Source organism: Tinamus guttatus, unplaced genomic scaffold (genome assembly GCF_059628265.1).
Source record: "Tinamus guttatus ecotype Peru unplaced genomic scaffold, ASM5962826v1 Tinamus_guttatus_pri_ptg000112l, whole genome shotgun sequence".
Classification (NCBI taxonomy): Eukaryota; Metazoa; Chordata; class Aves; order Tinamiformes; family Tinamidae; genus Tinamus; species Tinamus guttatus.
In genome coordinates, this window is record NW_028288646.1 from 1,201,829 (window position 1) to 1,228,046 (window position 26,218).

The 26,218-nt window shown below is 43.7% G+C and overlaps 1 protein-coding gene across 1 annotated transcript in view; it reads left to right on the forward strand.

Annotated features, from left to right (window-relative positions):
- The first annotated feature begins 6,415 nt into the window (after positions 1-6,415).
- Positions 6,416-26,218, forward strand: part of ERICH6B (glutamate rich 6B) — a 28,420-nt gene continuing 8,617 nt past the window's right edge. The window contains exons 1-7 of the mRNA XM_088521044.1: positions 6,416-6,788; positions 9,628-9,685; positions 11,865-11,973; positions 13,205-13,280; positions 15,842-15,967; positions 22,680-22,804; positions 25,501-25,602. Coding sequence (XP_088377170.1) covers positions 6,416-6,788; positions 9,628-9,685; positions 11,865-11,973; positions 13,205-13,280; positions 15,842-15,967; positions 22,680-22,804; positions 25,501-25,602 — 969 coding nt within the window. The remainder of the gene's footprint in view (positions 6,789-9,627; positions 9,686-11,864; positions 11,974-13,204; positions 13,281-15,841; positions 15,968-22,679; positions 22,805-25,500; positions 25,603-26,218) is intronic.

Sequence of the window (26,218 nt, forward strand, 5' to 3'; positions counted from 1 at the left end):
CAGCAAGGCTTTCTGAGGAATATTCATGAACTTTAGCTCCACGGTTGTGAGTAGACCTTGTGTCCTGTCTGCTACATGACCCAAGAGATGTGATCTCGTAAGTGCTTTTCAAGTATCAGCGATAGAGGTTGACTGTGTGATTCTCCATGTCCCTCCTAAACTGGGTTGCTCTTTATGCCTATATCATACAAATGAAAACAAAGCGGAGTTACTTTTCTGATTTACCAGGATATATGGTTTTAACTCTTCTAATATGCATGTGTAAATGGCTGCAGACAGAGGCAGACTGTGATTGCTGGTTACAGTTCGGTTTTGTGTTTGCACCTGCAGAAATAGTATGCTATTATAAAATATATCATCTTGAGGCTGGGCAAATTCACCAGAAACCTGGACCACAATGTATTTGCCATACTCTTGTGCACTTTCTATATGTTTACTAATAGCCATTGCTGGCTACAGACAGCTAGGTAGACCCTCAGTCTGAGCCAGCATTGCCACTCTGCTGCACCTTAACTCTTAAGATACAGCTTTTTAAATGGAAATACACTGCTGAGATGAGTCCTACTGACTCCGCTAGATCCACTGGTGCTTTCAGGGCACCCTGGTGCACAAAATGAAAAAAGGGCAGTACAACAGGAGCCAAATCAGTAGGACTAGATGATCTCTAGAAGTCCCTTCCAACCTCAACCATTCTGTGATTCTGTGATTCTGTTTTGTCTGCAAGCATGAATATTGTGTAGATAGGAAAGGAAAACAGAGTCTGACTGAACGTGTATTTACACAGTATTCTCTCCAGACTCACTGCAGTGTGGAAGTTCCCCTCTAATGTCTGTGTGTGAAAGCCTCTTTAGTCTTGTGTACATAACAGTCCCCTATCTTTTGGGATGTGTGTAGGAAGCTTAGGATGAGAATTAATTTAGTTGACATTTCTGAGTACAGTGTGGAGTCTAATCCTCATCTAATGGAACCACATGCTGGGCTTTCTGCTACTGTCTGGAGAGTTGCAGTAATGCAAATAATACGATTTACCTTGGGATGGTCTCCCAGGGAGGTCATCGTTAGCACTTGCAGCACCTGGTGGGACCTTGCTGGGACCCTGCTCACTACTTGGAGCCACCATGAAGCTCTCAGTTCAGCAACACTTTCCTTGCTGCTCCTTGAACCAGGCTGGCGACCCCAAACCATGGGCTCCCCCTGGCACCAGGGAAGAGCCAAGTGGTCACTCCCCAGCGGTGGAAGAACAACTGTGTCCTCTCTCTGGGCGACGGGAGGCAAGGTCAGATCTTCCATCCTCCTCCTTGGTCACCTGTCACCATAGGAAAGCAAATTTGTTTGGGGCGGGTGATTTCTGCCGAGAGAAGGAACGAAGGTGTGAGAATCGGATGAAGATAGCTTGATATTTACAGGGGATGATTGGCATGCTCGGAGTAAGGAAAACATGTTCTCTCACGCTGACCCGGGCAGCGGTGAGGGGAATCCATCCTTCGGGGACTTGCAGAGGCCGAGTAGCTCAGCTCACCGGAGCCAACCGCGCTCTCATTGAGCGCTCGCTTCCCTCCGGGCCCGGCTGTCGCTGACCAGATGCTTGTGTCTCACCCCCTCCAGGCAAGGCTGAGCTGACACCAGCTCCGCTACCCAAAGGACCCAGATCAGATGAGGTCCTGCCGCAGCTTCCAGCAAATATGTCATTTTTGATTGCAGGGGAGAATTGAAGTGCGCTGGTGGTGAGTGGGGGGATGAAAGCAAGAATGAAATAAATACAGGGGGCAGCTATGCCAGCAAGGCAATTCCACTTTTATTAACATGAACATAATCATCACTCTTCCCTTGTCTCCTGATGAATCAGAGGAAATTGCTTCCCAAGCCTTTAGCCTTTCAACTACTTCAGCTGTGTTTTGTTTCTCTAAGATTCAACTATTCTGACTAGATTTCAGCATGTCATTATGAGAACAGAGGAGCTGCAAAGCAAAGCTTCACAGAGGAAATAGCCAATAAATGTTGCTTTAAATTCACTTGTTTTTTATAGAGAACTCTGGTGCCAAGGACAGACATGGCTTTGGAGAAGAGGAATTGCTGTATTGCAGACGTGTTTGTGAATACTAGTTGATAATCTCATGTAACACAGTAATGGGTAGTCTAATATTATCTATTAGATTTTAAACCTGTCATTTCAATGAGACTGATTTTCTATTTAATACTTCTGAACTACAAGCTTATAAACAAGAGCACTTTGCTTTGCATGGTGGTAGTGTCCAGTCATATTAGGAAAATGTTTATTTATCTATATTTTTGCCAAAAATTTGGCTTTTGTAAAGAAAATACATCAAGTATTTGAAGCACTTGACATTTTAATATCAAAATCCCAGAATGTCTCACTCTAGAGAGGCAGTGACAAAGTTCCAAAGCAGAAATGTTTAATTTTGGTGCTTTAAAAATGTGGCATTTCGTTCCCCTAATTTGCCATGGGCTTTTTGTTTTGAACATTTCTTTTGATGAAAGTAAGCATACAAATAATAATAATAATAATAACTATTTAGAATTCAATAAAATGCTTCATTTGAGCCTCTTCATCTTGCTGGAAAAGTTCAGCATGAACATTCAAGTGCTGCTTTCCTTCAAAACTGCTGACCCATTAGTTGCACATTTTAAATGTGCCAAGTGCAGAGAAGGGCTCCTCTAAAAATTCTCAGAATTCGTATTACCCAGTAGGACTGTCCTGATGAGTGTGAAAGCTCAGCCTAATATGTATGGTGCAAACACAGAGTCAGAGGTTGTCTCTGTCCTGAAGACTTTAACCTTTTGGATATTAGATTGCCATAGGGTTAGTTACTTTTGTGTGGAATGACAGGGAGAATTTGAAACTCCATTTGATACGACTTTCCACCACTGGAAAATGCAAACTCTGCACTTGTTGTATAAGATGTGATTTTCCCCTTTTTCTTTTTTTCATGATATGAAAGGAAACACAAAAAAGATGTCTATTAAGCAACAGATTTGCCACTAGGCACTGCTGCTGTTGTGTGGAGCCAGGCAAAAGGAAAGAAGATGAGCTAAGCTTATATTCTAAGAGCTTTCTCTCTCTCTTTCACTGCCTTTGAAATATGCTCAATTTAGTAGAGCTTTTATTAATTAAAATTCCTGGATTTTTCAGTCCTAAGAGAGCATTAAAATGCTTCATTAAAATACAGGTAAAAACATTCGCGAAAGTGGACAAGTTCAAGCATAGTGGCCGTTTTTAACTGGTGACAGTGCAAAGGGTCTTAACTAGATGAAATTTAGCACCTGGCCAGAGCTAAAGAGAAGCGTTACACACAGACGCAGGCCAAGGACCAGCCTCTGCCCTGCAGGCATTGGGAATATGGCAAAGGATTGCCCTAGAGCGTGCTCTGAGTTTGCCCAGATCCAAGCATTTCATTTCAAGAGAAATGCAATTACAGGAGGTGAGACTAGGGAGGTGAAGGCGCTGCTGGGTTGAGGTGGGGACTAGTAGCTGTCTGTAGCTTCCAAAGGGGAGGCTGAAGAGAAAACAGAAGCAAGGTCTTGCCAGAGATGCGTGGTGGTGGAAGAGGCAATGGACACAAGCTAGGACGCTAGAAATTTCAGGTGGATATCATGAAAACCTTTTCGCCATGAGCGTGGTCAAATACTGGAATCAGAGAGGTTGTGGGACCTCCATTTTGGGAGATACTTAAAACTGGACTGTCCTTAAACCCACTGATCTAGGTGGTCTTGCTTTGAAGAGGGGGCTGGACCTGATAACCTCCACTGTCACTTTCCAACCTGACTTGTTCTATGGGTCTGAGGCCATAAAATCTCAATAAAAGAAAAAAAAAAGGGTCACCAGGAAAAAGATGATCAGCAGATGTAGAGACAATCAACAAGTTTTAAAGTGTTATTAAGCAAAGGAATCTTAACACCACCACTTGGTTACAGGAATGATTGAATCGCTCATAAAATGCAGAAATGGCAAACTTTTTCAAAAACACTTATTCTCTAAGGAGATGAAAACCAAGCCATGTAATTATATAGTGTGAAAATGACCTATTTCCTGTCCCAACAACAATGAAGGATGCAGTATTAAACAGCCACTACTAAAACTAGATACTTTAAAGATGGCAGATATAGTTAGCTAGCCCAGATCAAACAGTACAAAAAGAAGAACCTTGGGAGCTCTCTGGGCCATGGGTAGTGCTTTTCACAAGTCCTAGATCAGAAGGAAAGTTCTAAGAAACTGATGGAAGTTGCTACTTTGAATGGATAACAGGAGAATTAAGGATGGTCACTAATGTGAATGAATACAGAGTTAGGGAATATAGCTCTTGACAGATCAACCCAATGACTTCTTTAAATGAGATGTATAAATTTGGTGGACCAGGGGAAAACTGTTGATACAATATGCATGTGCTTCTTTGTAGTGTCTGACTTCACTCTGCCAGGCATTTTTGTTAAGAAACTCTACTGTGTCTGGTTTATGAAATAAAATGTGCCAAGTTTCGGGCTCATGGTCTTCAACATACAATAAATTGGAACAACTGCCCATCACCAAAACATTGCTGGCTAGGACTTCATGAAGTTACTCAGTCAGTGTGTGCACCATGAACTGTGTCATTCCCTCTCAGTGTTTTCCAAGTCCATTCTTAGTGATTTCCAGTGACGGAGACTCCCCAGTCCATGCTTTTCCATCCGCTCCATGGGAAGGTTTTCCTTAGATCTTGGCTGCATTTTCCTCGATGAAGTATGATCCCATCATTGTGTTCAGTCCATGGTAGAGGCAGAGAGTACATTAAGGCCTTCCAAAGGGCTAAACTGCTACTTATTTTTACATTCTTTCCACACATTTCCTGGCATGTTCTGCCCCAAACTGTACTTCTTACCTTAACTGAGGCCTTTCTCAAGCAAAGCAGAGTGGAGTAATTAATTATTGCCTTATATAGGATGTGGTCTCCAAGAACAGACACTGAGAGATTGTCATGAGATAGCTGAAGTCTAAGTTATTTCATGCCTCCTGCTTCTCCTCTTTCCATAAGGCCTTTTACATATTCAAAGAAGGAAGATAGATTATCTTCATGTCATTTGATCCTGTCCATGCTACATTTTTCTTTATACCCTTGCCTTCTAGAGACCTTTCTAAACTTTCTCAGGGCCTGCAAACAAATTATTCACGTTTCAGCTTTTCTGAGTCTGTAACACCCTGGCTCTATCTTTTTCTCCTCTTCAAAGTTGATCTGTGTTTGCCCTTTTTCCTTGCTGCTCCTAGTGTATAAATATGGCAGAGAACCCTCTTTGTCTGTTCCCACGTCACCTCTCTCACTGCTGCCCTCCACAAATGAAACTTGAGTCTCAAAGCCTAAATAACCCAAGTCTGCTGGTAAGAGACCACCTCCCCTTGAGACCTAGAGATCTCCGTTTGCAGTTAGCTGGAGCAGAGGAAAATCGTGTGTGATGGGAGCTGGCAGGGAGGGGTGGGCAAGCAAAGAGGAGGTTGTGAAGCACTAGTTCTGCCAAACAAACATTATTTTCCTCTCCTTTCTGTTTTGACATTAAACAGGCTGAGTGGATGAAGGGAAGATGCAGATACAATTAAGCAGATATTGCAAACAGCAGGGCGAGTTGCTTTCTATAACTAGTTTATGTTTCAGACGCACAGCGATACAGAATAATGCAATAACACAAATAATGCAGTATTTACCCAGGGTTTATTCACTGCAAGTCCTCTGAGCTCTGCTTGTGTTTGCCTTTATTTAATTGGCATTGTCAGATAGCCATCAGCACGTCCAATTAAAATGGTTCAACAGATTCCACTATATATTTTTATTTTTTTCTTCATCAGCATGTGGCATAAAATGTCCAAAATAATTTGCCTGAGCACTGATAATGAATGGAAAGTGCACTCTGTTCCAGGCTTCATACACTAAATTTCAATCACACAGCATTTTATGCCAATGCAAACTGTGTTAATAATGAAATCACTGGTGTAAACTTTAGTGTAGCTTTAGAGGGGACTAGGGTTCATTGTGTGTTATGGTGCAAAGTTTTTGGTTTCTCCTCTTTGGACTCTCTGATAGTTGTCTGCGTTTGGGCCATTTGGACCTTACCTATCCTAAGCCTTGGTGCTTAAGTGTTGTATGGAATCTCTTTAACTAGATCCTACCAATAGGACTTAAGCATGCCCTTAATATCAGGTATTTGTTGAAGTGCTTTGTTGAATTGCAGCCTAGTAGATCCTCCTCAAAAGAAAGTGATTTTCAATGTAATAAGGTTATCTTAGTGTGAACATTTTAACTACATCAATCAATATGCCCGTCAGGAGTAAATGACTAATGGGATTTCTCTTTTCTTTCTTTCTTTGTTACCAGAATGATGAATTGACTTTGCCTGTTGCTGAAGATTCTCATCTCCTTAATGCATTGCAGATATGTCTAATGGACATGAGCTGTCAGGGTCTGGCAGTAACCAGTCCCAACCAAAAAAATTTCCCCCTGGGAGTATTTCATCAGATTCCAGCTCTGCTGTTTCTCTCCTCACTGAGGAAAATGTAAAAAAGCTGGAAAAGGAGTACATAAATTCTAAAGAAGCCTTCAATAAGCAGAAAATAGAAGATTATATTAAGCAGAGTAATCTTGCCCTGTCCAATGAAGGAACAACTAGAAAAAGCAGTGGAGAGCTTTTCTGGGATGAAGAGCCTGAAGGATCCTCCTCATCCTTTCCCACAACATGGAGCAAAGATCCCAAAGAAGTTCACCAGGAGATCTCTGAAGAATTGTCAAGGAAAGATAAACTTTCAACAGGTATTTCACAAAAATACCTTAGTGGAAAGGAGAAAGATTTAGGCAGATGTCTGTGCTCTTTTTAAGTTTCTGTTTGCACACAGTAAATATGGCCCTCCTTGCCTGCCATATTTACTGTGTGCAAACAGAAACCTCATGGGCTGGTTTGCACAGTCCATTTGGGCAAAGGTGCTGAGCTTTGAGAGCATGGGAAGGAGCACTAGCACCTAGACATAAATCCCACTTGTGGAATCTGTCAGAGAACTTGCTATAAACACAAAGAGCTAGTCTAAGTAGTACAGCTCAGGGGAAAAAAAAGGAGGGTATTTTATAAATGACTTAATGGAAGCACTGTGAAGCTAGGACAGAGTACATCCAAAAATCCTGCCCCATTCATTTTAGAAACAAGGCAGCACTTCGGATTTTCCGAGGTGTTGAAATCTAAACATTGTGAGTTAGACTTGTCTTGAATGTCCGAGCTGCTCTGTTGCATGCAAATACCAGCAAATCGGAATTAGACAAGGTTTTGGGTTTTTTTTTACCAGATATCTAAAGCTATGCTTACTTTTTTTTCCATATAGCCTACTTCTAATAATTTTGCAGCTCATTAAGCAATCCAACCAGCATCCAGAAGCAGATAGCATAGACAAAAATGCGGCTAATCCATAAAAGGATGGGCCCCTAAATTCCAGAAAAAGATCTAAGCATGGAAGAACAGATCCCATTTTGGTTCTGGCTGCCTGATTCTCTGGAGAATCACAACACATCCCATCTCCTCCGCCTGCAATTCATAATGTCTGTTGTTGCAGTATGCCCGACAGGGCCACAACTATCCTCAGGGAGCCAAAAAAGAAGGGACAAGTGACCAGTAGGAAAGGAAAGATCTGTGTGGTCCACGGGGAAGGGGACCACTCAGTACCTTGGGAAAGCAGAACTCATTTCTTACAGCTGGACAAGCTGTCTTTATGGAAAAATCTCAAACTGGGATCCAAGTGGGACTCTTTGCCCTAAGCATAAACCAATTTCTGCAGCAAAGATTGGGCTTTTTCTCTATTTCTTCTCTGAACATGCTTGAGTATGGTGAGAGAGGGCATGCATTCCTCTACCTAGAGAAGGATAGCACTAGCCCTGTGCACACCTGAAGTGCACAGCTGGCTGTACACAGGAAGATTCAGCACAGCCCTTAGTGCAAAGGGTTACCCATCTCCTGCAGAAGTCATGCACTACTCCTCTGCAGGGCTTGGCCAGCAGGACTGTTTTCTGCTCACTTCTGCATTTTTTTCCCAACGCAAATCTTGCCAACTTCTGAGAATGAGAACAATTGACTGTTTGCATGTACAAGGTTTACTTTTTTGAAGAGTTTTCCACACGGAAATCAAATATTCTTAGCAGACATTCATGAGCTGCATCCTTGAGGATAAATCCACTCCTGCAAGAGGCTGAAGATCTGAAATAGCCACAAGTGACTGTAATTGATTGCATGCAGAATAGCTCTGAGCGCTATCCCAAGGAATTATATGTTGGATTTCCACATCTTTTAACTTGCAATTTAAAATTCAGATGGAATATGAAGTTTATTTTAGCCTATTCTGGTTCATGGCTAGTATTTTGATACCAGAGGTTTTACAAAGGAAAATCAAATATAACTTTGGGAATGCCTCATTTGGGACCAAAATGAACAATCAATATATCTGCAAGAGTTTATAGTCGTGAGTCTTCTTTGGCCCTTTTCAATCTCTTTGCATTGTTTTTAGTTGTAAAATTGGAGCTACAACTTTTTGATGCTCTTTCTGGCTCCTTGCTACAATTGTCTCTCCCATTTTCCCTTGTCTCTAATGTATTTTTCCACATTTTCTTTAATACCCTGTTCTTCTGCCACCATCCTGTGCTGCACCAACATCTCTTCCCTCTCTACATGCCTCCACATCCAACTCTTGCCAGGCTTTTGTGATCCCACAGGTACCTGTCCTCTCTTCTAGCAGCTTCTGCAAACTCCTGCCCTGAATCTCTCCCTCTGTCCTCTTTGAAAATAACTGCACCTGGGATTTTGTCACTGAGATACATTCAGTAACCATTGGTTCAACTGGTAGCGCATTTAAGGTGAATGCAAATCTCTACCAGTTCAGAAATTACAGACAACTCTGTAGATGAGGGTTGCAACAGATCTGCTGTGCTCTACGCACAGGGAGAAATGTGTAACATGTGGCCACTGAATTAATGCAAACTTGGAGGGAAAAAAAGGGCTGCTCAGACAGTGAACCCTCTCAGGGTACTTCATGTGCCCATATGGGCCAACATCCCCAGCAGCAGTACAGATCCCCGGTACATCGTGAGCGTAGCATCCTGGCCACACGGAAGGGCAAGCTCTGGGCCCCTTCCCTTTGCAACACTGATGGCAGCTGGAAGTGGGCAAGAAGACAGTCACGCCATTCAATTTGGTGTCATTACCCCTGTGCAAGGACACAGGCATAAGCAATGAAGGTGAGACACCCATGGGAACGCGTCCTCCCAAGGAGTCGGTAAAATTAGAGCATCTAGAGAGCTTACAGGTGAAAACAGAATGGAAAAGGCAAAGTAAACTAGCTTGTAACTCTTGTCCCTTCTGCTGCAGAGCCTGTCCTCAGTCTGCGGCAACTTTTTTACAGCTCATTTCTGGGAGCTATTTTTTCACCTGCCTGCGATTTATTGTACCACTAAAATAGATGACGAAAAATGTTCCCCGTTAAGGTGGGAAGGTTTTATCTGACACACAAAATAATGAAATAGCAAGAAATTTCAAGGAAGAAAAATCCTGCTGTTCTACACAAAAAATCACAACTCTCTTACATTTTTTAAAGAAAGCTTTTTCTCTCCTCTCCAGAATTGGCGACAGATTCCCTATCAGCTCTGCCCATTGGTTCTAAGCTGGAGGAATCCAAGTAAGGAGAGTAATTGGTAACATTTTTCTAAATGTTAGACTCAAGTTAGACTGTATTTATGCTGTCTGTAGGCTCGCAGCAGGAACACCTAACATCTGGAGACTGAGAGCATGTCTGAGACATCTGCAACCTGGCAGCCTCTGCTGTATCTGCACTATTACTAACCTGAAAGTTACGTCTGTCTAAGTAATTATCTTTAGGCCCCTCATTGTTTGCTACATTAAAAAGCACACTGACAGCCTCTGTAGATTTAATTATTTTTCTTTTTTTTAAGACAGATAAATCCCGCACAGCATCTCTAGAAACTGCTGTGATGTATGATTTTTATTTTGTGCAATGCTCTTTTATCTAGGGAGGAAAAGTAGGCCCAATTCCCCAGCCAAGGTAAATCAGCGTAATTCCACTCTTCACTCTACCAATGCCGCTGGAACAATGTTGATTTATGTTAGCCGGGGATATAGCTCACTCCTTTTGGCTATCCAATATAAATGTTAGACATACCTAATCCTTTTCTGGGGGGAGCAGAGAGGAGGAAGAGAAGAGAAGCTGATCAGAGATGCTTGTACAAGAAACAAAAAAAAAGACCAAATTCTTCCATGATATACTTTAAATGGCAGTCAGTTCATTGACAGTATTCCTTATAGGAACATTTGAGGAGTGTTTTGACTTTTTTTTTCCTTAAAGATGTTGCCACAGCTGCTTAGCATCCAGGGAAAATGGATATAAGAAGCTGTTTAAAGCAAGTACCACGTGTACATTCAGTGAGATTTTTTTTTCATTATAGCGATATAAATTTATAATTTTCCACCTGAAGGAGTGTGAGCTCTATTTCTTCCAAAATTAGTAAGCACTGTAAAAAACGTTATGGTCTGTGGTGAAGTCTCCATTGTGCTATCAAGGGAAATCGGTCATAAGGTTTCCAAGAGGGATAGCAGGGAGTCATTGGCATAAGCAAATGGGCTGCACAAATGCAGGGAAAACGTTACTGACGGCCCGTGTGAGCAGCTAATGCTTCCCCACAAGGGGCATCACTAGGTGTTGCCAGCATTGGGATGAGGTCCAGGTGGTCAGTTCAGCAGTGGCAGGAACCGAACCTGCCCTTGAGGAACCAGCCACAATTTGGGCTGTCCGGATTCAAGTAGCGACCGCCAGCAAACGGCTGGAGCTGTGCCTGGATTCCCTGGGTTCCTGAATTTCCAATTCTGTTCCTCACTTGTGAGGTGGAGATGATGGTGTTGCACTACCTCAGCAAAGCTGGGAGCATAAACACACAAAATATGTGTGAGGTGCCCAGATAGGAGTGCAGCAGAGGCACCAGAGCACCTCAGCTCCCCTTACTCCTCTGAGATTTTCATTCATAAATGCATTAATTTGTGTGTGCTGTGCCCAGAATCCTTTAAAATTCTTAGGCAACTAATAAAAAAGCAGCGATGTGTAACGGCCTTGTTGAATTACTAATACAGATAAACAACAAAAAAGAAATCAAAACTCCCTCCCTTGCATCAGATCGAGTCAGGCCCCAGTGGCACTTTGTTCGGCATGATATTTTTTCATACTTTCTTTTTAATTTACCAAGACCCCAGGCATCTTTAAATTAGTATGTCAGAAGCAAGCAAAAAAAAAAAAAAAAAAACCAATTCCCTGCATTGCATGAATAGAAGTGGCTGGAAACCTTAATGCCTCTGTGTCTTAGGCTCAGAACAATTTCACATCTTGCTAGACAACTTCAGGTGGAAAGGGAGAATGGGAAGATTTCCAGAAAGTACCATTTACTGCTGGACATGCTGTGATAAGGGAGAAGGCTTTCTGCTTCCCATGCCAGAAATGCAGAGTGAACTAGAGGTAAGGGAAGCAGCAAGTCTGTGGAGGCCTCTGTGCACAGTCCCTGCCAACACTCCTCAAGTATTTGTGATTGGAGGCTGACGTACACCGCACTACCCTCTGCTGCCCTTAGGCGCTCACTTTGTGTGTGCGTCTCTCCTCACCATGTATTGCAGAGGTCTAACTTTCTCATTTTCTGAAATCTGACTTTTTAAGATGACTGATGCTACCTGCCCAAAACAATGACACCAGGAATCATCAGTAGCAGCTGGGAAACGTTGCCTATTCCTAAGTCCCTGAGCACTCCTCTGGCTATAAACCAGGTTGGAGCAACCCATCCAGTTTGCCCTCCTTGCAGGCAGCACGTCGACGGCTCCTCGTCCCGCAGCAGCAGGCAGCATGTCGAGGACGTGGCGACCCAGACAGAGTGGAGCTATCCAGGTAGGTTCCCAGCTGCCAGGCAGGACTGTCAGTTCCTTTAAAGCAGGCCTGTTCAACACCACAAGTAGCTGGCTCTCCAAAAGAGCCAGATTTAGAGAAATGAAAATGTAAGTAAGTTTGCTGGTTTTGCATGACCTCATTGAAAAATACACTCAAAAGAAGGTTTTATTCCACTCAAATGTTGATCCAGTTGTAGTACTTTGACAGGAGGATAAATACTCCTCATTACCAATTTCCTAAGTTCTGTTCCCTTCCTATTGATCCATGTTTTTTTTTCCTTACATCCATATTTGGTTTGCTTTCCGCATTATTAGGGATTTCATGTAGAAATTGGCCCAAGGAGAATACTTGGTTCTAGATAAAGTTAAATATCAGTGAGAGTCCAAGGGTAAATTGGAGCCATGCTCGGCATCTCATCCGATGAGGCAGTAGCTGATGAGCAGCAGTGAGAGTGCCCTGAGCCTGTACAACTCAAGCCTGTTAATTTTGCAGTGAGCCGAGGAAATTACCCAAAAGCAACTGTGTCTGTATTAAGACTATAGCAATTCTGGCAATTAAACACAGATTTCAGCTTGCCTTTGATGTTGGTCTTGTCCACCATCACCACAACCAGCCCTGATCCCCAGGGCACCTGGAGATACCTCCAAGCCTCCTGGCCCAGATATTGCTCCTCCTGGTTGCCACCAGCATGATGGGTCTCTGCAACCATTCAACATTATCCTTCAAGGCCAGAGTTTCCTCTTGGGCACTTTAGGAGCTCCTGAGCCTCAAAACGTTTATCTGTGAGAGCAGCACTTCCCCCTTACAGTCACAGTGCCCAGGATAACATCCCAGCCAAGTTTGCCCCTCCTCAGGCCGCTGAGAGCACGGGATGGTGATGCGGCCTGGGGCGCGTGCCAATACGTTGTCACCAGGCTGTCCCAGCCCACGAGGATGTATTAAACGCTTAGCTAGCAAAACAAAAGGCATTACCTTCTTGGCTGTAGCTTTTTGCCAAAAGATAGGCAGGGCGTGCTTCAATGCAGATGTCTCAGGGAAAAATGTGCCATGCATTAGAGAGCTGTGACTCATAGAATAATTATCCTCATTTCTCATAGTTTATTAATAATTTAAACCCAATCTTGGTGTTATTGATCTATCACTGAATCGGAGATTTATTTCAGATCTGTAGTCACAGAAGCAGTATATTTAATCCCCCTTCCCCTCTCCACCCTTCCACCTACTAAACTCACTTTATAACTAAAACATGATGTTTGGGCTGTTTCAGTAATAGAAGAGAAGAAAAGCTCAGAGGGAACAAAATGGAGCAGCCTTAAATCCACAAAACACCAAGGTGAGCAGCATTGGTTGGACTAGATGACCTCTAGAGGTCCCTTCCAACCTTAAGCATTCTATGATTAGCATTTGGATTTTGAATTTGGATTTTAGTACATCTTTTTAGATCTGCAAGTGGTCTTGGCACTTTTCCTAATTGTGGATCTCAGCTGTATCCTCTGGAAACACAGACATGATCTCCCTGAAGTAAAAGCACCTGCAATGCATAGGCTGGGAATTATGAGCTGCACAAGCTAATCGGGCCTGGGCCTGATTCTAATCTTACATAAAGTGGTGCAAACCTGAAGCACCTGCCCCAGTGTCTCAGGAGTATCGTGACTGTAAAATCAATTTAAGTGCGTGGAAGATAGAGACTAGAAATTGTAATGTGAAGGCTCCTACAGCAGTGCTCACTTGGCTATAGTGTCTATCCAGTGATTTGACTGACATAAACAGCAAGACACGGCCTTTTAATGGAAGCCAGGAATAGCAAAGAGTGTGCTTTCTATTTGTAAAGTGCTCCGAATAGTGATTTTTGTAGGGCAATGAAACGTATTTTTATCAGACCAACTGTAATAAATAGTTGGGGAAGCAAATGTACCTTTGGGTGTGCCAGCACTTCCTTGGTTCCAAAAGAAAATAGCAAATGTACCTGAAAGCTTATCTTTCTTTTTCCATCTATATTAATGGATGCAATAAAAGATAGCACCATCCCCTGCCAGCCCAGCCTCACTGCTGTCCTTAGATCATGTCCTTAGATGCCAGGGCTCCTATAGCTATGGAAAAGTGTGATGAGGCCAAGCAGTTATAGCCCTACTCTAGAAAGGGGATGTGAGCCCAGTATAACCATGTGGAGAAGAGGTGTTTGAGGAGTAAAACACACCAGTGAGTGTGGGCCTCTTAACTCTGGATATTTCCTGCCCACAGGGGGAAAATTCCTTGAGAAGATCATCAGGAAAATAAAACATAGCGACACAGCCAGGATGGTTTACAAATAAGCTTTTCAGAAGTGTCATTCTTAATAGTGGAGGAGCTTGATTTTCTTGGTTTTGGTTTGGTTTTGGGGGGTCGTTCAGTTTAAATTAACTAAATCCAGAATAAGAGCAGTGAAATGCTGCTATTTGATTAATCCCACAGGACAACAGATGGTTTAAGAAGTAATACACTGGGATGAGCTGCATGGCTGCTTGGAGGGGAGCAAAGCTAAGGAAATGGAGGGCCAGAATCTTGCTCAGCATTTGGCTCGCAGCACTGACAGGACTGTGGCAATCGCCCAGCGAGAGGTCCTCCAAAGTTCAGGCTTTCCTGCATTGCACCTTTCACTTCCGCTGCCCCCAAGAGATACATTTGGCCACATTTTACCTGAAGCTGTAAATTCTTAGAAATTGTGGCTTTCCTGCACTTAAAAGCCAGTGACCTCCCTTCCTCGAGGAAGATGAAATAGGTGGAGTGAGTAATTGCATGCACAAGTACCAATTACCAGTGCAAGCCTGTGTTTTGAGTGTCCATTTGTAAAGGAAACAGATTCTGCACCTCGCTGAATAATTAACCCTTTCTCCCACAGTTTAGTTCCAGATTGGCAATTAAGAGAGTATTTTCAGTACTGAGCGACTGTTCAGTAGAGAAATCAAGTCTCTCTACAGGGTGCAGTTCAGTCTTGCTTAGACGGCTCGTACTTTGTGAATGAGGTGGTTACAGAGCCCACATCCTCATTGTCACCCAGAAGATGGTATCTACTACATTTAAGTGCTGTTATACTCTGGTGAGGTGAGGATACACCCTTGCCTAGCATTATAAGTGAATAACAAGAGAATTATGCCCCATCTCACCCCACCTCAGCTGCAGACTTGCCTTCCTCTGGAGCACTTGCTGGCGGTACCCAGTTGTTGAGTGTATTATTACCCTCCTAAGTTAGGCACAAGGATGAGTTTGGGCTTCAGCAACCTGCTGAAGTTCACATGTTTCTGGGTCCATGGGACAGCGTCCTTTCCCCTGGACCTATCTTCCTGTCTCACTCTTGGCCACACTGATGTTGGAGGTTCTGGAGCACAGTCATTTGGTTCCAGCCCCTCCACCTCCACAGGGCACTCAGCTGCTCCTGGTGGCTCTCCTCAGCCACCAGCCACCCCTGCTGTGGTCCCTTCATGGGACCTCCAAGGGTGACTTCTCCTTTGGTGTACAGGAAAGCAGTGGGACAGTTTTTCTCAAACTTCTTGACATGGAGTCCTTGATGAAAGAAGAGGAAGGACATGCTCATTTCCAAAAAAGTGCTCTGGGGAAAATCATGTAGCAGGATTCAAGTGACAGCTGGACATTTTATATTTATAGAAATGTAATGACAGTTACAAGAACCTGCTTAGCCTGATGTGCTCAGGTTCCTTCCTAGGATTAGGAAATAATTTCCACCCTCTTGTATTTCATAATTCATGTCTAACTACATGACAGGGGATCTTTCCCTTCCACACAATGTCCAGGTAATGCACACCCAAGGGGCAGGGAGGACCGTTAGTTCCTACAGTGATATAACAGCTATTCCATTTCTCATGATGGGGTAACCCGTGCTTTTTCCTCCATACCTAGTGGTGCCCTTCAGAGACACTGAGAAACACCCTGAGAGGGAAGAGAGTAGAGAGATAAATGAAACCGAGAAAGAGGCAGCAGCTGAGGAAGGAGAGGAAAATATCCAGCCAGGACTGTATGGACAAGGTACAGTGTGATCTTTTCATTAATCGCAGCATCAGTGAATTAGTTGCGCAGCTTTGAAAATTACAGGCTGAACTAAAAATCATTTCGTTTGTAAGAATAACCAACCCATTCAAAGTCCTCCATTTGCTGCTATGGATCAATATTGGTGGCACAAATAAGCCTCTCTAATCCTTTCATCCAGAGGTGTCATGCAAAGGAAAAGGGAAATGCGTGTGGAGTCATTTTGGTCAGGATGCCGGAGGAGTCTCCAGGAAAGGGTCAAGTGAGGGACTGGGGTTCTGCACATTACACTGGAAGGGGCCTGTTAGAGGCCTTTTCCTCCTATGTTCTTCTTCCTCAGTTTCCATGAATTTCAGTTCTGCCACATTTCATTCGGGTGTAGCATGGAGTTTCAGGTAGCACAGGAAGAAAGAAAAATAGGATAGGAGAAAAGGAAAAAAAGGTTGCAAAAGGGGTAAAAGAAGGAAAACTGAGGATCTGAGAAAATAAATTACCAGAAAATATGAGTTCAGAGACAGAAAACTATTCATAATTGTGGAGGTATACATGAAGAAAATAAAAAGGAGAAAGGAAAAAGAAAAAAAAAAGACAACCCCCTCCAGGCCAGAGTAAACAGGAAGAGAAAGGTCAAAAAACAGTGAAATGACCTGATTCAGAAGAAAAGGAGGATGAGCAGAGAGAAGAAGAAATTTAGGCAGCTAACAAAGCAAAAACTGAAGAGCTAAAGCAAAGAAGGACTGACTCTAGAGAGCTGGGGAGACAGACTCAGCAAGTTAATGTTCCTTCTCATTTATTGAAAGTCTAGTGTCAAAATATTACAAAGAAAAAAAAAAAGTAACTTCTGTCTTCTTGTTCTGTCTGGATAGCTACAATCCTCAGAGGAATCAGGCTGTGAAAAAAAAAAGACCTGGGATAGCAGAACACTTCCTTTCTGCTTGGGATAGAAAGCATTAAAGCATTCACACTGGGGTGAGAAGAGGAAGGGGCAGAGAGATGAGAAATTGTTTTTTTTATTATTACTATCACAGCACTAACGCTGTATTTTATGCACATTTCTGCACTTACTAGGTAGGAAGGATGTAGGGGACATGCTTCTCAGTGGATTCTGCTCCAGTATTTGCCAAAACAGATAATAGGCAAAGAGAGTGACAGAACTACAGAGGAGTAATCAACTTGCCTGGATTACCTCCTTTTGTCAACCCGGCTACACTGGCTTCCTATCAGCGGGTGCAGCAGCTTTTGCCGGAGGAGAATTCCTGGAAACCCAGCTCCATTCCTTCCCCCAGCCCTGCAGCTCATTGCCGCATCCCTACTTTTGCTTGTCAGGCATTTATATAAATAGGATTAACATCTGCAGTTACAGTTAGCTAGGTTGCAAATTACACAGGCTATCAAGCCTTGTGCTTCAGGGCATACACTGATTACTATTGGAGGGGCAAAAATGAGTTTTTCCAATAACAGAATATTGCATGATTGACCGGGGATATTATGGGGCCGAGTGGATTAGCCTCTGCCATCAGTATCAGTTATGTGTCATTACTGCCTTGAAGTGCCAGAGCAGGCAAGCCGCTTCCACTCAGGCAGTGCTGGAGGCGGCTGGGTGCAGAATAGCAGGTTTGGTTATTAAAAAAGTAACTATTTCCTAAACCTGCTATAGAATGCGCTTCCAGCAAGCTACTCTCTCTACTGCCCCTTGCCCGGGAAGCGTGTGACAAGCCTTGGGCTTGCTGGAGGAGCAAGAGCTCCTGCCTTGCCCTCCTATGGCTAGACCCAGAAATTCCCATTTTCATTATAGGGAGCGCAACCCTCCCAGCTCCCTGTCCGAACCCTCTGTTTTCCCCTAGTTTAGATGATATCACAGAATCACAGGATGATTGAGGTTAGAAGGGACCTCTAGAGACCATGTGGTCCAACCCCCCTAATATACCCCTGAATACCTCTGGCAGAACTTTCTTCCACTGTAAGCTAAGGAGCAGGTCCTGCCCTACCGTGCATATGCTGTAGCCACAAAACAGCATCCCACAACTTGATTTTTCAGACTCCCAGATCACACGCAGGCTCATGGAGTTCCCCATTATCCCTCTGCTGCTTTTCAGTCAAAGTAAAGGCCATGGCCTACAAAAGCTGGAGTGTCCGTAGGTGTTCCTGAGTCCCATGAGATGACGGGGTATCAGTGGAGCACAGGGACTTGCTGCATGAGGATGCTGAAGGATGCAGAGGTTTTGGGGTATCCGATCACTCTACTTCCATTTTTTTGTGGATGCAAAGCTGTATACACATCTGTGTATACAAGATCATATCATCTTGGCTTGCTCCAGTCAGCATTTTCCATCCTACTGAGATTATGACAGATCCTTGTACTGGCAATGCTCAAGGCGCTCTCTGGACAGCGCATTTTCCATGAGAGAAAAGTGGACCGGGTCTCCAGCCTAGACAGAGACACTGCTGATGATCTGTGTCCTGGGAATTGGGAACTCGGACTGAAGGATCTCCTTACTCTAGGCAATTCTCTGTACATTTATGGTCCTTCCAGATACAGGTGAGAGAGAATTGAGGTCCACATTATTTCATTAGTATGTGTGAACCGATTTGCCCACTCTTAACTTTCTGAATCTCTCTTTTTCTTTGTCTTGACAGCAAATGATTGTCCCATTTAAATGGAAGTAAAGAGCTAGAATTGACAGAAATCTAAAATAAGATGCATAATTAGCAGCAAAACTTTTAATTCTCCATTCTAAGCCATTTCTAAATGTGTTGGTACTTATTTATTGAACTTGGCTTGACATGTAGACAGTTCCTTTTAATGCTAATAGAGTTGATTAGTACGTTGAATCCTATTGCTTTGTGGAAACTGCTGCTCAGTATTCAGAGCTGCCAAGTTCCTCCTGCACAAAAATCCCTGCCTTTCTTCACAAGAAGTATGCATTATTCAGAGCAGCCACATTACAATAAGTCAATCACCAAAGCCAGGAGTCTGAGATAAGGAGGGCTGCACCCTCAGCCTGCTGGGCTTGAGCAAACCCGATGCTGTCTGTGACCACAGGGGGACCCAGCCTGGAGGTCCAGGCAGCTCTGCTCTCCTCCATGCAGAACTTCCCACCTGATCAAAAGCCCATTTAATTCTCTGGATTGCTATTTATTTCAGCAGCGTTTGGGTTGGGCCTCCTAAATATTTCAGGATGGCTTGCCACACTCATCTATTGAATTCTGCCTCTTGCATTTCAAGCTTGTTAAAGTAGGGCTTGCCTGGGCTCTCCTTTTCTGCGGCTTTTCTGCAGCCAGGCAGAAGCGATGCAGATGTGCTTCCCAAAGCCTTGGCCTCTACGCAGCAAAGAGCAGGACTGAGGCAAACCAGAGCCCTTGGAGACTGCACCAAGGGAAGGCAAATCTGCCTCCCCCATCTGTGAATTCCTCCTTGCACCAGAAAATCTGAGATGCCTCCCCTGAGACATCTTTAGTCTGACACTAAAACCACCGACACCACAATGTCAGACCTTTAGTCTGACACTAAAACCACTACACCAAAACAAGCCTCCTAGACTTTCGGTTATGATGGGATGAGGCCAGAAAGTTAGGAGCTAGAAATGGTTTTCTTCGTAACAATCACCGTCAGATTTTCAGCAATGTGTGTAACAACAGAGCTGTTCGTGCTCCCTCCTCTGCAGATCAGTCAAACATACAGATGTCTGATTGTCCTTCTGTATCAATGTGTATCATCGTTACTGCTTCCGAGTTGTTATGAAAGAGCACGGGTGTCAGTAAGAACGGAATTCAGCCTTGCGTTTATTTTGAATCAAGTTTGATCAGTGAAAATGGTAGGTTTTCAGGAAATAAGCATCGCCCCCACATGACTGAGCAAGCAGTGTATGAACGAGGCTGCCTGGGAGGTGCAGCCACCCTCCCAAAACACAGCAGGCTGGTAAGCGCTGTGAGTGGCAATGCCCTGGCAAGCCTGCCTGGCTTAACAAGCTTTGTCAGTGCTACCTAGCACAGAGAGATTATCATGATCTCAGGAAAAAAGATATTCGAGATCAGTAATTTCCCCCAGGGGGGTGATTATCTTCTAATAGCCGCTATCCATCACGCTCATTTCTTATTGGAAATGAGGAACAAAGTTACACTACTAGTTTCTATTCATCAGCTGGTAAACAGCCAAGGTTTGGGTTTTAAGGCGATCTTAGACAGGTGCACAAGGGTTTAAATGTAAATCGGGTCCTGTTACTAATGTGGAGAATTTTTAGCTAAAATTGACCTTTGCCTACCACGTCATCAGAGCATCCAGATGTTTATTTATAATTTATTATAGGAAATCTGAAATGAGTCACATTTGGACTGACCATTGAAGACATTGCTGTTTATTTTCTTTTTGTCACTATACCATCATTTGCCTGCTTAAGTAATAAGCAGAGCAAGAGCAGTTCTCCTTGAATGTTGCCTTGGAATGATAGCAAGCAAGGTGACACAAGCCAGGCTGAGGGAAAGGCAAGCTGATTTCCATAAAACAAGCCTGTTTGAAACACGGCCACTGCCAGCTCATGTTTTCACTGCAAAATGAAATGTTCATTAATGGCCTGGATGTTAATAGGATTAGGTAGTTTCCTTGGTTTTCAGCTGCATTTCAGAATGACTTGGCCTCCGACCAAGGGATCCACGGAGGCAACTTTTGTCCATGTAGGAGAGGCGGGTGGGATGGGTAGGTGTCTTCAGGTCCCAGATCTAGTACTGGAAGGAGTTGCTTTGAACCTGGTTCCTGCAACATGTGCCTTTTCCTATGTGCCACCGTGCCAACAGGGGACAGTCAGAGCTCACACAACGTGATGCTTTCCTCAGTCACATGTGGGTCTCCCGGTGACAGTCACAGGAAGGACAGAGCTCTCTGCTCTGTCATCCACAACAGGGCCCCAGCAGATTGCAGACCTTGCTGCTATTGTATATTGTGAGTAAAGGTCACTGCTCTGAAGTGATTGAGCAGATAAATGATACCCTGCTAATTGCAGCTCCCTGATTTCTCCCCTGCAGAGAGGGATAGAGACTTTTGCTTTGGGCACTAGAGAAAAATGGATCTAGCTCCTAGTGATTCCTGATGGAAATTTGTTTAAGATGGAAATCACGCCCAGGGTATTTAGCCTGGAATTCTACCAAGCAGGTTTCTCTCTGTGATGCAGGGAGATGCATCAAAAAGGATGACAGGCAGCACCAAAACTCATCCTTGGGGCACGTTCAAGCTGTCTTGCCTTTTATGAGAAATGACCTGATGTGAAGCGCAGGCCACAAAAATGGCTGCAAAGGTCACCCCAAAAGGGCATCTTAGCCCAGCATCCTATCCGGGACAAAAGCCAGCAGATGCTCAAGAAGAAATACAAAAAATAAAGCAAACATTTGTTAATATTTCCCTGAATACTCTCCTATCCTCTAGCAATCTGTGACTCAGAAACTTCATGAACTATAGATGGTGTCTTTGCACTTAATAGCCCTTGATGGATTCTTCTTCCACTGATTGGTTTGATCCCTATGAAACAACGTGAACTGTGAACATCCACTTTCTTGTTTATTTTGAACTTTCCACTTAACAGTTTCCTTTGATGATCATTCTTTTTTGAAGAAGAACACTGAAGAACGTAAACAGCTGTTCCCTAGTCATGGCACTCTTCCCTTCACAAACTTCTGTCATATTTTTTCTTTCTCAGTCATTTTTCTTCCAGGATAAGAAGGTTTAAGCTATTCAGTCACTCCTTGAATGGAAGCCCTTTTATGCCTTTGATCATCTTCAATTGCCTTTCTCTGTAACTTTTCTATTTCTTCTATATGATATTTGAGATTGGTGAATCAGGACTGCATAATAGTATTCAAGAGATGGGAGATCATGGATTTATAAAGCATCATAATGATTTGCTCTGTTTTGCTCTCTACCCCTTTCCTAATAATTCCTGGCTTTCTGTTTGCTTTTTTGATTGCTATTGAGTGTTGAGCAGACATTTGCATAGAGCTATCTATTATAACCTCAAGATTTCATTCCCAAGTCAGCTCAGAGCCCATTATTTTGTATGTAAAGATGGAATTGTCTTTTCCCATGCGCATCACTTTACATTTATCTACATCAAATTTCATCTGTGATTTTATTACCCTTTTATTCAGTGCCGTGGGGTCTTTCTGCAGCTCTTCACAGGCAGCCCTTTGCTTTGACTATCCTGAATATCATCAGCAAACTTCTCTCACTAGTCACTTCTGTTTCAAGATTATTTACGAACATCTCGAAAGCATGGGGCAGTTTTTAGGCTAATTTAGCTCCTTCCTCTTTGAAATCGGAGGTGCCAGGCACTAGGAAAGGGAAGAAGTGTAAACATCCAAGTTCTTTGGATGGTGATGGGAGATGAGTAGGTGCTTCAGGGGAAGGACAGCAGAGTAGCTAAGCAGGGCATCTCTTTCTCTCTGTTGAACAAATAGATGAGGGGGATGATGCAGCATGCTGGAAAATGTGTTTCTGACATCTATCAAGAATATAAGAGACCAACAGGAAACTCCTGGGTCTCCTTTTCCCTTGCTGAAGCTGGGGCCTTGTGCAAATAGGTGTGCAAAGGCACAGGGCCCAAGGAGGGCAGCGAGGAGCAGAGTGGTGGATGGCAAAGCCCCCCTGTGAGAAATGTGTTGCACACAAAGTCATTGGCTGCTGTTTTTAATGAACAGGAATTAACTGGTGATTTTTCCTTACTAGAAGCCCTGGATGAGCCTGTCATCTTAGCGCAAAGAAGTCCAAGGCCAGAGTCGGAAGATCAAGTGCTGTGTAGGAAACACATGCAGCAGAGTGACTGGATCCTGAATACCCTCTACATGGACGAGGTGAGGCCCTGCTGGAAAGTAACCGTGAAACGGCCTGAGAGCTGGGGAAAGGAACCAGGAATTTCTGTGACAGGCACTTTTTGTTGTTTTCTTTCATGGAGGAGCACCATCTGGCAATGCTGCCTACCTGAGGGCCCAAGCTTACCCCTCTTTACACCGGGCACCCACCATCTTTGAGAAAATAACAAGAAGGAGGAAAATCTTCCCTACCTGAACACAGTTTTCACGAATCTCATCCCTGGAAACCTCACCCACTCCCATGTTCCTCCAATAGGAGGAAAGTGCTGCTGATCGCAGAGGGGCACTTCTTTCCACTCAGGGCTGAGGCAACTTTATTCAGGGGTAGAGGCTGGAAAGTTGCTGCTGTTATTTGCAGGTAAAAGAACCAATGCTGAGTATCAGCTCAGGATCTAAGGCAAGCACTAAATAAATTGAGCACTGAGGCAAAAAGCAAGGGGAGAAAGCAGACAGCTTCAGTGGACAGTTTTCCTTACCTGGTATACAGAAAAACAGAGGGTCAAGCTTGTCACTGGAGCAAACACGAGCTCAGGGTCACACTGGATGTGCACCTGACTGAGTTGGTCTCTGCATGTGAGAAGTTTTGAGATGGGCCTGTTTCCTCCTTCTCCCCAACCTTAGATGTTTCATTTTGTTATATTTAAAGTCAGGCAGTGTGTAATTTGTCAGCTCTCTGGTGAGATGGCTTTCAGAAAAGACAGACATGTTCTAAAGAACTATTCTCTTGAGGTGGTTTGTCAGTCCTGAAACTGTGAGTGGTTTCCAGAAAGAAAGAAACATAATGTCTCTTTTCTGACAATGGAGCAAAAAAAAAAAAAAAAAAAAAAAAGGCTGAAAAGGCAGCAGTTCTCCCCTTTAACAGACTTAAACTTGACCATCAGGAAAACACAATCCATTTGACAAGACAAGAAAAGAGCAAGTGTCAGCAACTCGCATATAAGTTGTTTCTTGAGCTGAGGCAAGACCTGTATCTCCTGGCAGGAAATGTGCAGGTGCACCACCTAACTTCTTCCCTACTCCAGGCTTGTTTCATAGGCCCTAAAAAGACAAAAAAAAAAAAAAAAAAAAAAAAAAAGCTTCATAAGGAAGCTCTCCACTGAGCAGAGAATGCACTCAACCTTTCGAACACAGAGCTGCAAGTTTCCATTGGCTCATGTCCATTTTTGTGGCTGGTCCATGAAGTCCAGCAGTGAGGCTCAGCCTGGGGCCACGTGGCTCTGCACTGAGGTCCCCAGCGTGTGGTCAGGACCTGCCCCTGACCCCTGGCCAGGCCTGGGGGCAGTGTCTTTTGCTCTTGGTCAGCTGCACTTTAGTGATGGGAACTTCTCTGGCACGGTGGAGGGTTTCAGCTGTGGATTCTTCCCTAACTTGCCTTTTCTTTAGAGCTTAGGTGAAAGGGCATTGTGGGCTGATAGACAGAAAAATGTGAATATCCAAAGTGAATGTTTCTCTCTGGAGGGGTAGGATGAGCATTTGGGAAAAGAAGGTGTGAAAACTGGTTGAGAGGAGTTTAATATAAGGGTTTTGCTTGCCTGCAGAGCGGTAGCATCAATCAGGAAGAATATCATGAAGATAAAACATGGAGAAGGCTTTGCTGACAAATTTAACTCATATTAGAAAGGGTAGTAGGCTGTATCAGCTGCCCTAGAATCACCTGCAGGCTGAGTCGGTTCATGTAGGAAGCCTCTTCTGCTATACTCAAAGCCACTCCTTGGTCACAAACCTTTAGTGTCACAGTCCGATATCCCTTTGAGTTATGACGCAACCTGAGAGAAGCTGCTCCTAAAACACCCCCTTCATTCAATCAAATGGTCAGGTGGTGGGTCTTTGCCTTCCTCTTTCAACTGGAGGTCTTTGGGAGAAATGGGTAATATCCCACCTCACCACTGGAAAGGCAAATGAGGGTCGTTTGCAGGCCTCAGTTGTCATCAGAGGACATCCGATGTGTAAGCAGTAATGGCAGCAGCCTGTGTAGTTGGGCCTGCACAAACTTGCAATGCATACGAATAAAAACAGGGTACAGTGCAGAATTGGACAGATGTCATGTATCAGCCATGGCAGTTTCTACCTTGCGCTGGGGCTTGTGCTGCCAGTCTGCTAACCCCGACCTGGGCAAGATGCAGTGCAGCACCACTGCTTGCAGGGGCAGGCACCGGGACAGCTGCTGTAAGTACTGCGGAGGGGGAGGAAGCCTCCGAAGTGAAACCAAATTAAGCCACTTCGGAGCAAGATGGATGGAATACAACTTGTTTCTGAGGTGTTTTTAAAGAAGAAATAGGAACTGTGCTTTAAAACTCAAGTTTTATTTTGCTCTTTCTTTTTTTTTTTTTTTTTTTTTTTGTCATGGTCTAGGTATTTCACAGGATGTTAGAGAGAACTAAATTATCATGTTGTTCACATATTCCCATGAAAATACATTAGTACTTTCCATTGAGCTCTTAGGAAGGAAGAGTAATTATGAAAACTGCATTTATTTGGGAATTTAAATAATTAAATATAACTTCAGTTTCCTGGCATACATATACTTGCTGAAAAGGAGGTTTGGAGTGCCACTAAAAGCAATGGTTTTGTGTACTTTTATGGGAACAGTCTAGATTTGCACCAAATCTAGGTGTCTAAAAAGTCTAAAATGTATTTCTAAAACTGAAGTTGACAAGGAATTTCTTTTGTGTTTTAAGGACAATATCTTACCTGAAGAAGCTGCAAGGTGCAAATTTTGTTGCGCTCCTGAAAAGCCATTCCCAACAGTAGTGGATCTGAAGGAACAACCCAATGAAATTGTGAGTAGTCTACACTATGAGCAGTCTTGGCAATATTGCAGCTGGAAGGCTAGTACACTAACAAGGGCTCTTGATCCCTAAAATAAAGCAACCTAACTATGAGGTAATGACAGAGTGGTTAGTGATCATGGGAGAACAGAGGCCCTGGGGCAGAAAAGATGCTTTGATCAAGCGAAATATCTGAAAGAAACAATGTAAGGTACCATTCCTCCTTTGGGTTCATGCTAGCATGAAAGGAGCATCACAAGATAAGGTTACACCCAAAATTCACTTGGAAAGGTCCACAATGAAAGCAGGAAGCTTCTTTGATGCAGTGCTCAGATGCAACATGTGAAACCCCTGGCTCTTGGGCCCTTCCCATGATCGTTCTGAGAACACGATCTTTGCAAAAGATGCCAGGTCCCCTTTCCCCTCATCATTCAGTTTTCCTGCCTGAGGGCAGAAGGGACACTGCACCCTGTGCACTTGGGAAGTATCCCAGGGAGAAAACTCCCTTCCAGATGCCACAGTGTTAGTAAATGCCCAAAACAGAGTGGCCAACTGTTGCCAAAGTCAGGGAGAAAGAGGAGAGGGCAGTAGATTTAGAGGAGCTAAAGGGAGCTTGGGGTGAGGAGAA